The 12,550-nt window shown below is 45.6% G+C and overlaps 1 protein-coding gene across 3 annotated transcripts in view; it reads right to left on the bottom strand.

Annotated features, from left to right (window-relative positions):
- The window catches only part of tmem251 (transmembrane protein 251), a 17,086-nt gene extending 4,536 nt beyond the window's left edge, over positions 1 to 12,550 (bottom strand). Inside the window, exon 1 of one of the 3 annotated variants that reach the window (XM_035793966.2) lies at positions 12,248 to 12,550. Coding sequence is in view for 2 of the 3 variants with exons in the window: in XM_035793965.2 (XP_035649858.1) it covers positions 8,607 to 8,672 (66 nt within the window). In the remaining variant the exon portion in view is untranslated. Of the gene's footprint in view, positions 1 to 8,606; positions 9,834 to 12,247 lie in introns of those variants that run through there. The other 2 variants (XM_035793965.2, XM_035793964.2) reach the window with 2 other exon arrangements.

Raw genomic sequence — 12,550 nt, 5'->3', positions numbered from 1 at the left:
TATATTTTATTTCTGCGTTTTGTGTAGCGCCGGCTATGCTAATTATTTTGTTTACGTCCCCTTCAGGTATTTCGGGGTGTTGCATGCTATCAGATAATAGCTTCTCATGCTTTCGCCGAAAAGCATTTTAAAAATCTGACTTGTTGGCTGGATTCACAACGAGTGTAGCTTTAATTCAGTACCCTGCATGTGTGTTTTAATGAACGTTTGAGTTTTAACGAGTGCTATTAGCATTTAGCGTAGCGCATTTGCATTTCCAGATGGCTAGATGGCACGCCTGCGTGTCGGGTGCGCTTAAGAGGTTAAGTTAAGATAGGAGACAGTCCTAGACACATACTGGAACCAACCATATGAACTATGCAACATGTCTGTAACCAGTATATAAGAGAACTAACAGGACTGCCTCGTTAGAGCTCCTCTTCGACGTGTGTACATGGTGCATTGAGTTGGTTGGAACCTCTCCAAAGCACTGAGAATAAAGAATGATTAATTTATGATTGACTTAGAGTGTCCCTGGTGTAGAATTTCCAAGACAAATTGGCGTCACAAATAGAATTATTGAATCTACCTGCGGAGCTTTCCAGTGGGGGTCTGCGAGGAAAACTGGTGGCGCATTTTATGATGCGTGAGGGAAATTCCCATGTGACCAAAAAGACGACCAGACCAGACCCTTACTGTGAGCTGTCCAGAAGGAGACACACCATCCACAAACAATTAAGAGAAGGCAACTGATTTCAGTAAGTCAATTGAAATCAAAGCTACCATGGAAAGCCCCGCTGATAGCTGTCTATAGGCATTTAGAAGAAATGTTGATGTGGTTTGCAACCACAAAAAAATAACAAGGTATTTTGAGTATGTGGCGTTATTTACATGTAAAGTAAGTAACGGCAGGAGCACTGTTGACGATACATATTGTGCATAGCAAGTAATGACAGAGAATCATAGACAATGCACGTGGGTAATGAGATTACCGAGTCTGTTTGGAAATAGTATGAAGTGAATGTGGATGTGAAAGTTGTGTGATTGTGAGATATGGAATAATAAGCTGAAAGAAATGTCGTTAACAAAAACCGATTGAAATTTGGATAACAAACGATTGAAATTATTACTATTAGGAATTAGGATAATAAGATAAGAGGATTGAAATTGAGCTACTAAGTATTGAGTGAATGAGAGCTGTCAGGGGACTAGCTAACATGTGAAAGAGGTGAATGAATAGCACAACCAGCTCCGTGTGAGCTGATTAGTAATGTATTCTAGGGGCCTGTCCAAAACCGCTGTTGGATCTACAGGTAGAGGATAACATGTCTCAGATATCTCAGAGGACATGTTGTCTCGTTAGATAAATGTTATCCTCTTACAATGAGACATGTTAACGAGGATAACATGACTTTAGATTATATGAGGATAACATGTCTCATTAGTTGAGTTTCATGTGTAAAGTTATTATATATGGAGATAAGGTCGAAGTTTAGATACACCTTAGCAAAATACATTTACTTTTTCGAACATTCTGTTAAAAATCGCGCAACATTTCAGCGCCCTGCTGCTCATGCCAGGGATATAGTATATGCATATGATTAGTATGTGTGGATAGAAAACACTCAGACGTTTATAAAAACTGGTTAAATCACGGCTGTGACTATAACAGAACGTGCGTTTCATCGAAAAGCGCAGGAAAATCTGATCACTGAAAATGGAAATATATATCCATCTGCCACTTCAACCCATTGATAAAGGCGAACCACAATAAATGGGGCTGAGGTTGCAATACCTACAGCTTCCACACGATGTCAACAGTCTTGTCATTTGCCTAGGCTTTGTTTCTTGGTCAAACGAAGAAGAGACAAGCCATTTGTTCAGGTCTCTGACCGGGTATTTTGGTTGAGATTTATCCGGACATTATTTCCAGACGGACAGCTAAAGAATATACATCGCCTCGTGATCAATTTGGTCGCTTATTAACGTGTATGAATACCTAAAGTTGCATTACAAAAGTATTTCGAAGTGTTTTGTGAAAGTTTATCGTCAACTTTTTTAATTTTAAAAAATGACGTTACAAGACGCTATTTTTTTTCTTTTATCACACAGTCTTCATAGATCGATATCTAGGCTATATGTGGACCGATTTAAACAAAAAAAAAAGACCCAATAGTGATTATGGGACATCTAGGAGTGCCAACAAAGAAGATGGTCAAAGATAATGAATGTTTTATATTTTATTTGTGCGGTTTGTGTAGCGACGACTATGCTAATTATTTTGTTTACGTCCCCTGCGGGTCTTTTGGGGTGTTACATGCTATCAGATAATAGCTTCTCATGCTTTCGCCGAAAAGCATTTTAAAAATCTGACTTGATGCCTGGATTCACAACGAGTGTAGCTTCAATTCAATACCCTGCATGTGTATTTTAATGAACGTTTGAGTTTTAACTAGTACTATTAGCATTTAGCGTAGCGCATTTGCATTTCCAGATGTCTAGATGGGACGCCTGCGTGTCAGGTAGGAGCAAGAGGTTAAGGGAGGAAGATTACGTGGTGTCGTATTTGTGCACCTTCGAGAGGACGGCCCAGAGGGAAGGATGGCTCCAGCCCAAGTGGGCCAGCCTGTTGGCACCCTACGTCTCTGGGAAGGCCTACTTCGATTTGAACACTGACCAGGCCGCGAATTATGAGGGACTCAAACGGGAGATACTGAGCAGTTATGGGTTCAATCTCGCATTCCGTGCACAACTGCGCCTTTGACCCCACCCTTTCCCCCCGTGCTCAGATGAGCGACCTGGTGCGCCTGACCAAGGGCTGGCTACTGACGGAAGTATCGTCCCTCCCGATGCTCGACAAGATCGCCCTGGATAAATACCTTCGGGCCCTGCCATACGAGATGAAGAAGAAGGTGAGCATGCTGAAACCCCAGAGCCTGGAGGAATTGCTGACCGCGGTGGAAATTCACCAGAACACCGAGGACCTGCTGAGAGGGGCCCGAGCGGAGAGAGACTTGGCGAGGGGGATGAACAACACAGAGAGAGGCGAGGGGCTGAAGGGGGCCCGGTTGGAACCAGCCAAGGCTGTGAAACGGGAGGCTGGCCCAAACCGACGACGTCAGCGGCTGCTGGACCCAGATCAGAGACGCTGCTATGAGTGCTGTGAGCCGGGGCACCTCGTGTGGAGCTGTCCCGGCCAGGAGGAGGCGATGCCCTCTGCATCCCCCAGCTCTGGGGTAACCCGGATGGCGAGTTACGTCACCTCCTGTTGGGCGCACACCGAGACGGCTCCTCCGATGGTTCTTGTACAAACCAGTGCTCTGCTGGACTCCAGCAGCATGGTGACCCTGGCCCACCCGCAGTGGCTCACACGAGAGGGGGTGGAGGAGCCAGGGGACGAGGAGGTGACAGTGTCTTGTGTACACAGGGACACGAAGAGGTACCCAACGGTGCCTGTGAGGATAACCACCCCAAGGGGGGAGTGCCAGATGCGCGTGGGAGCTGTTCCTAACCTATCCGTGTCCATTCTCCTCGGTCGAGACTGCCCTCTCTTCCAGGCCCTGTGGAGGAGGGACCTGGGGAGGCGAGCACGGGAGGTAGGAAGAAAAGGCGAAAGGACGGTGGCCTGTGCAACCCAACCCCATCACGAGAGGTGTCCACTGGGCCCGAGGCGGACCCGGGGGAGGGAGATGACCCCACTCCGGCATGCGAGCCCCTGTGCGAGGAAGACCTCAGGCTCCCATTTATGGAGCTGGAGGCCCTAGACGGACCTCCCAACACTGGAATCCTCACGGGTCAGTTCGGGATGGCCCAGATAGAAGACCCCATTCTCCAGAAGGGCCAGGTGATTGCAGTGGATAGCATACTGTTAATTGGGTTAAGTGATTGGCACTACCCCCACTTCGCAAACAAGCATAATTTATTGTATCAGGTAGTAAAGCATAATGGGGAGACAAAATACTTGTTACTCATACCCAGCCAGTATGTTAGGACTGTGTTGCAGCTTGCCCACACCCACCTACTTGGGGCACACCTGGGGATAGAGAAAACCAGGGAGCGGATTGGGAACCGGTTCCACTGGCCCGGAGTTAAGCGCCCCGTGGAGGACTACTGCAGTAGTTGCCCGGAGTGCCAGATCACAGCTCCGAGGGTGCATTATCGAAACCCTTTGGTTCAATTGCACATTATAGGAGTGCCATTCGAGCAGGTGGCAATGGATCTGGTGGGTCCGTTGGTAAAGACCGCGAGGGGACACCAATAAATCCTGGTCATCGTGGATTACGCCACCCGATATCCTGAGGCAATCCCGCTACCCATGGTGGCAGCAAAAGGTATCACACGGGAGCTCTTCCATTTATTTAGCCAGGTAGGTATTCCACTGGAAATCTTGACGGACCAGGGCACTGTGCTCATGTCTCACGTGATGAAAGATGTCTGCAATCTGTTACGAATAAAACAGGTGAGGACCAACGTGTACCATCCACAAATGGACGAGCTGGTGGAACGAGCTGGTGGAAGAAGGTCATCAAGAGAGACAGGAGGAACTGCCCCACCTGATGTTTTCAGTGCACGAAGTACCCCCAAGCATCCACAGGGTTCTCCCCCTTTGAGCTCCTGTATGGCCGTCGGCCCCGCGAGCTGCTGGACCTAGCCAAGGAGGTCTGGGAAGAGCAGCCGCCCCCCCTTTGCAGCGTAGTAGAACATGTGGAGAAGATGAGGGAGAGGATGATGGCGATTTGGCCTGTGGTGGGAGAGCACATGGCCCAGGTGCAACGTGCCTAGGAGCGTGTCTACAACCGGGGGGGCCCAACCACGAGAGTTCCAACCAGTTGAGAAGGTCTTGGTGCTGATCCCTACAATGGAGAGTAAATTCCTGGCTACGTGGCATGGGCCCTACAACATCGTTGAGCGGGTAGGTGAGGTCAGCTATAAGGTCCGCCAACCGGGACAGATAAAACCCCTCAAGCTTTACCATGTGAATTTACTGAAGAAATGGCCCCCACAAGTGCAAGCTGGGCTACACCGAGGTGGAGTACCTGGGCTATCAGATCGGGAAGGGAAATGCGAAACCCCAAGAATAAATTAATTTCTGCCATTAGGGGATGGCCAGTCCCCCGAACCAAGAGGCAGGTGAAGTCATTCCTGGGGTTTAGCAGGGTACTACAGTAGATCTGTACCTAACTTTGCCGCAATAACTTCTCCCCTCACAGACTTAACAAAGGCACGACTACCCCAGACGGTGCGATGGACGGAGGACAGAGGCGGCATTCCAGGCCCTGAAGGATGCGCTATGTTCGCACCCTGAACTCATCACCCCAGACTTCTAAAAAAAAAATCCTGGTACGGACAGACACTTCTGATACAGGGGTAGGGGCCGTTTTGTCCCAAGAGCAGGAAGACGAGGAGCACCCCATCATGTATGTCAGCAGGAAACTCCTCCCGAGGGACAAGAAATCGTCTATTGTCGAGAAGGAGTGCCTCGCCATGAAGTGGGAACTGGACACCCTCAAGTATTACCTCCTCGGCAGGAAGTTCACCCTGATCACTGACCATGCCCCACTTGTGTGGATGGCAAGAGGTATGGACACAAATGACCGTGTCACCCACTGGTTCCTGTCCTTACAGCGATTCTCTTTCTCTGTCATCCACAGGTCGGGGGCCCAGCATGGCAATGTGGAAGCCCAATCCTGGATGGATGCAAACCTAGCCCTTAGCATGCCTCCCTCCCTCCCAGTCAGGGCTAAGGGGGGGGTGTATCCCAGGAGGTCTACCCAGGGGGATGGTAATAGAGGAGAGGTATGTGAATCGACGTTGGCTCCCCCTGCTGGGAATACAGGAGCTGGGCACCCCGACACGGACAGCTCTAAGCAGAGGTAATTAGAGGAAAGTGCCAACCAGCCGTGGAGGCCAAATAAAAGGAGCACGGTGGCACACCGCAAGAGAGAATGAGGAGAGACCGACACCAAGTGACAGTAGAGAATAAGGACTGGGCAAAACCTAAGTGATTTTGTTTGTTATGTTTATTTTCTGTCTTAGTAAAGTTGTTTTTGCGGACTAAAGCCTCCATGTCAATTTCTGCACGTTCAACCCAAACCCCCATGGTTTACCACAGAACCATAAACAATTAATGAATATGCACATGTGTAACGGTCATTAAGACACTAACAGCTTACAGACGGTAGGCAATTAAGGTCACAGTTATGAAAACGTCGGACACTAAAGAGGCCTTGCATGCTGCAAGGAGGCATGAGGACTGCAGATGTGGCCAGGGAAATAATTGCAATGTCCGTACTGTGAGACGCCAAAGTTGTGGCAAAATGGCTTAAAGACAACAAAGTGAAGGTATTGGCGTGGCCATCACAAAGCACGGACCTCAATCCTATAGAACATTTGTAGGCAGAACTGAAAAAGTGTGTGTGAGCAAGGAGGCCTACAAACCTGACTGAGTTACACTAGCTCTGTCAGGAGGAATGGGACAAAATTCACCCAACTTCTTGTGGGAAGCTTGTGGAAAGCTACCCAAAACGTTTGACCCAAGTTAAACAATGTAAAGGCAATGCTACCAAATACTAATTGAGTATGTAAACTTCTGACCCACAAGGAATGTGATGAAAGAAATTAAAGCTGAAATAATTCATTCTCTCTACTATTATTCTGACATTTCAGATTCTTAAAATAAAGTGGTGATCGATCTATTGTCAGAGTTTTGGTTGCACACGTGTAAATTATCTTGATTGGAAGAAATACTGAAAAACCCAATACACAAAAAGTTGAAAATATATTTAAATAATGTCTTAGGTACAGGAAAACAATCACTCACTTCTGACTTCCTGGTGAGGCCTGATCACCCTTACTAGGAAGACAGGAGATGTTTTTATGGGCTATGTAAAAACAAATAATCAAAGAAGAAGTTCATAATTTATTAACCTTGTTGGGGATAGGGGGCAGTATTTTCACTTTGGATGAATTGCGTGCCCATAGTGAACTGCATCCTACTCTGTCCTAGATTGCTAATATGTGCATATTATTATTACTATTGGAGAGAAAGCACTCTGAAGTTTCTAAAACGGTCTTCATCAAGTGAGATGAACATGCAGGTTGCCTCGGCGACACTTGACATGGACACGGGTCCCTGCACCAACCATCCAAAGGTGCTCTCTAATGCAACTAGCGTCTCCATCAGTCGCTCCACTCTGCCTGATACTATCTGCCAGTAGTATTCTGCTCCTATCAGGACAGAGAGTTCAGGATCATTGTCATCTCCTGGAAAGTTTGCGAGCTGGTCCCTTTCAATTGAGCTCATATTGAATCTGTTCACCAGGAACCTTCATCACAGCTGTGCACACTTGTGGGGTTTCAATTGCCTCTCTCTCTCTTCTCTGCTGTTTGTCCCAGACATTCTCCAAGATGACTTTCACTGTTTTGCGTTGGGACGTTGCTTGGGCAGAGGAGCCAAACGTGTGAAGAGTGAGTGCCTCTTGTCTGATTACTGGTAGCTTCAAGCCCTTCACAAGGTTTTCATGTATGAAGCTTCTCTTACTGCCTCCATCTAGTAAGCAACGAGCTATCTTCCTGCCCGATGGGCCTTCGACCCATGCCTTTGCCGTTTGTAGCAACACTGTTCTGTCCATCTGGTTTCATCTTCAATGAATGGGAAAAACTGAGGAAACAGCAGCATCTGCAGAAACAGTAGGAGGTTGCACCTCACTCCTCTTACTGGTACACACAGCAATGTGATGTCTGCTTCCACATGTTGCACATGACACATGTTTGACCTTACAGGATTTTGCTATGTGTCTCTGTCCTAAACTTACAAAGCATCTTCCCATTTTATTTAGTTTCTCTTTGCGTGTAGCAATATTGTGGTCAGGGCAGTTTTCTGATTTGTGGTCTGCACTGTCACAGAATAGACAATTTTGTTCCTTCTGGCTGGCTGTATGCAGTGCTGCAGCAAATGGCATGTTGGGTCTTTTTGTTTTCATTTCATTGGAGAAGCTTGACTTGTTCCATGGTTTGCTCCCTTTCTGTTGGTTGCATGATCTTGCCATTTGTAGCGCTCTGTCCCTGCTCTGAACCTCTTTCTGTAGGAAACTGATCATCTCAGACACTTTCCATTCATCATCTACTCCCCTCTGACGACTATAGTCAATAGCTATGTGTCCTCTGGAATCATCTGCAGTAAGATTGGGCATAGTAGGCTTCCATAGGTTTCTGACACTACACCCAGTGATTCCAGGCTCCTAATCTGAATTTCACATTCATCATATAGCTGCCTCAATGCATTTAGATCAGAGGAGTTTTTCACAGGGGTGAGATTCAGCAGCTTTGACATATGAGCACTAATCACAAGATCTTTCCTTCCAAATCCGCTCAGTAGAGTGATTGCATCATCATAGTTACTGTCTGTTAACATCAGTCCTGCTACTGCCTTTGCAGCTGGTCCAGTGAGATATGTTTTCAGATAGGTAAACTTCTCTTTATTACACAATGAATCATTGTTGTGAATAGCAGTCTCATACTGGCTCCAAAACTCCCGCCACATACTGACATCTCCATAGAATTTCTCAATAATCAACTTTGGTAGCCTTACTGATGGTCTCTGATCTGTTTGAGTTAGCATCACTCACCCGTGCTGGTAGTGGATTGACGTTCTGTTTCTTCTTCATCACTTGTTGTGCATGGCTCTTCAGCATGATAATGCGCTCTTTGTAATCCTCCGTGCATGCAATCTTTGCCTCCAATCCGTTCAATGGCGTTAACTGTTCAATTCCACGATAAAGTTCAAACAAACTGTCCTCCTTAGCTGATAGCAATCCCAACAATGTACTCAAGTGATCGGTATCCGGATTTGACTGGGCTATTTCCACATCAATTTGATTCAAAATCCGTTTTGTGGCACCTCGAATGGTACCCCGCTTTCGTCTCAATCTTTCTGCTTCATGCCGACGTTCCTGCTGACGACAACAGTGGTAGGCCTGATCACCGACAACGATGGGACAGCCTATAGGGAGGAGGTCAAAGACCTGGCAGTGTGATGCCAGGACAACAACCTCTCCCTCAATGTGAGCAAGACAAAGGAGCAGATCGTGGACTACAGGAAAAGGAGGGCCGAACAGGCCCCCAATAACATTGACGGAGCTGTAGTGGAGTGGGTTGAGAATTTTAAGTTCCTTGGTGTCCACATCCCTAACTAACTGTCATGGTCAAAACACACCAAGACAGTCCTGAAGAGGGCATGACAACACATTTTCCCCCTTAGGAGACTGAAAAGATTTGGGGTGGATCCCCAGATCCTCAAAAGGTTCTACAACTGCACAATCGAGAGCATCCTGACCGGCTGCATCACTGCCTGGTATGGCAACTGCTTGGCATCTGACCGTAAGTCACTACAGAGGGCAGTGCGTACCGCCCAGTACATCACTGGGGTAAAGTTTCTTGCCATCCAGGACCTATATACTAGGCGGTATCAGAGGAAGGCCAAAAAAAAGTCAAAGACTCCAGTCACCAAAGTCATTGACTGTTCTCTCGGCAACCGCACGGCAAGCGGTACCAGAGCGCCAAGTCTGGGACCAAAAGGCTTCTAAACAGCTTCTACCCCCAAGCATCTAATCATACGGCCACCCAGACTATTTACATTTGACCCCCCCCGCTTTGTTTTTACACCGCTTGCTACTCGCTGTTTTTTTTTTTACATTTTATCTATGCAGTCACTTTTACCTCTACCTACATGTACAAATTACCTCAACTAACCTGAACCCCCGCACATTGACTCTGTACCAGTACCCACTGTATATCGCGTCATTATTGTTACTTTGTGTTACTTTTTATTTTATATTTTTTCCTTTAGTTTAATTTAGTATATATTTTCTTAACTCTATTTCTTGAACTAGCTAACTAGCTAGCTAGATGTCTAAACAAAAGACTCCACTACTATGCAAGTAACCATTTCAATAGAATGTTCATGATGTCACTGCGACAACTGTCGATAGACGTAGCTGGTAAATTCACTCTGGCTATCTACTCTGATTTCAAAGCTCTCTCGTCTGAGTGTAGAATAACTGACGAATTTGCGAGCGCTCAACAGCCGTTGAACATGGCCAGTGTCAGTAAATGTTGGCAGAAAAACAATTAAATTGTTGCCAGCTGCACAGTTACAGTCACTAATACTGTGGATAACATAAAATCAGCTTAACCAACTCTGCTAGAAAGGATTGCCGACACATACTGACCATATATCACTAGCCACTTTAAAAAATGCTACCTAATATAATGTTTACATACCCTACATGACTTAAATGTCTACATTATTCATCTCATATGTATATACTGTACTCTTTATCATCTACTGCATCTTTATGTAATACATGTATCACTAGCCACTTTGTTTACATACTCATCTCATATGTATATACTGCACTCAATACCATCTACTGTATCTTGCCTATGCCGCTCTGTACCATCACTCACTCATATATCTTTATGTACATATTCTTTATCCCCTTACACTTGTGTCTATAAGGTAGTAGTTTTGGAATTGTTAGCTAGATTACTTGTTGGTTATTACTGCATTGTCGGAACTAGAAGCACAAGCATTTCGCTACACTCGCATTAACATCTGCTAACCATGTGTATGTGACAAATAAAATTTGATTTGATTTGCTAGGGTGAGTAAAATGATCAGAGTGAGCTGTTCTTGCTTTTGTGTCTGGAAGTAGCTAGCAAGCTAGCCAACGTTAGCTTGGGTACTTGGCTGCTACTGTTAGAACAGAACGCTCGGATCAACCCTACTCTTCAGCCAGAGGATCCAGTGTGCGCTCTGCCATGGATAAAGAGCAAAGTTAGCTAGCTAGTTGGCTGTCAAATCTTCATATGACAGATGCTGTTCCACTCTGTTTAGACAGCTAACGTTAGCTATCTAGCCAGCAATGTGCAGACAATCCAATGTCAAGGTGGTGGACTAACTGACAAACACTGGGATAAAGCCAGCTAGCTAACGTTATTGGCTGGGCCGCTTCTTCAGGTAGCTCTCTACAGCACCAGGCTGAACGCTCCGGGAGCGAAACACTCTGTTCACGTTCTGACAACGTTCTGAGTGTACGAACACCCAGAGCACACTCTGGCACTCCAGATTAAATTTACAAACGCACCTGTAGTATAAACTAGCCTTTAGTCTTAATCTTTGGTTGTTTTGTACATGGCCTCGCATGTGAATCCTTAAAAAGATAGGTTGGAAAGAGGGTGTGAACAATGCTGAGTAGGTGTACGAAAACATTCAAGGGCCATTTTCTCAAAACTTAGGTTACAAGTTGATTAACTTTCAAAGCAGAATAACTTTCCCATTGTTCCTCATACCATTTTCTAGCTTGGAGTCTCTACTTTTATCCAATATAAAATACAACATTTCGCTACAGAAGATCGAAGGTCAGTCACATATAGGATTCGTAGTTATTTGACATTGTGCGATTAATTTAACAGCTATGAAACAACACGGAGGAAACACTTTTAAAACTGCTTATGCGGCAATTATTGTACTAAAAATGTGATCATACTAAACTATTTATTTTCACAAATACAAGTGAAATGCTCGCACTGTAGAGCCCTGACCACCCGCCAACGTGGCTGATGAAATATACATTTTACCCGCCAATGCTAAAACCTACCCGCATTTGGCAGGTGTTAATTTTAGGCCCTGTTCATCAATCATATTATCTCTCGTCTAGTCGAAACGTTGCTAATGCCACGACCAGGACAACGCGCATCCGGCGTGAGATATGGCACGGAAAATGTACCTCAATGGCATTGCACTCCTAATTATCCCAACTGAGAAATAGAGAACTGCTAGACTTTAATGACTGCTAGTTTTTTTTGTCAGCATACTTGGCTAGCTAATGCTACAGCAGCCCATTTGATTCGACAAGTCTTCCGGTAACTACTCACGCCCAACGCTAGGCGTCGCATTTTCATAAAATCCAATGGGCTGCTATAGCATTAGCTAGCCTAGAATGCTGACAAAAACCTCGCTGTATTTGAATCTTCTAGATTTGTTAGTTCGGGAAATTAGGAGTACAATGTCATCTCCCATCCCTGGATTGAGGTACATTATATCTCGCGCCGCGTTACGACTAGAGAGAGCATGTAATTAACATCTAGTCGGATTCTGGCTAACTAGCTAGGCAGTTAAGTTAACGTAAGCCTAGTTAGCTGAAATGGTAGACCACATGATTTGACAGATGGAAAGTGTGTAACATTAGCTAGCCATGAAGCTCACCTTTCTTTACATGACAAACAGTTTCGTTGACGAGGCAACTTGCTGTGATTTCATTTTAAATCCATGTTCATATTATTTCATAACCCCAGGCCATTTAATAAACCAACAACAACACCGATTGCCTTTCTTCCTTGTCATATGACTGACCAGGGATATTAGAAAATGAGATAATGCCGCGTTCATGACAACTGGGCACTCGGAAATCTCGGACTTCTGACTTCAGGTCGGAAAGTCTTGAAAGATTGTTTCCGACTTGATATTCCAAGTTGGGTGACCGTTCACAACGAATTTTCCTTGTCGGAA

The sequence above is a fragment of the Oncorhynchus keta genome, chromosome 19 (assembly GCF_023373465.1).
Source record: "Oncorhynchus keta strain PuntledgeMale-10-30-2019 chromosome 19, Oket_V2, whole genome shotgun sequence".
Lineage (NCBI taxonomy): Eukaryota > Metazoa > Chordata > Actinopteri > Salmoniformes > Salmonidae > Oncorhynchus > Oncorhynchus keta.
The sequence above is the reverse complement of the archived record's forward strand: the minus strand, read 5'-3'. Positions and strand labels throughout refer to the sequence as shown.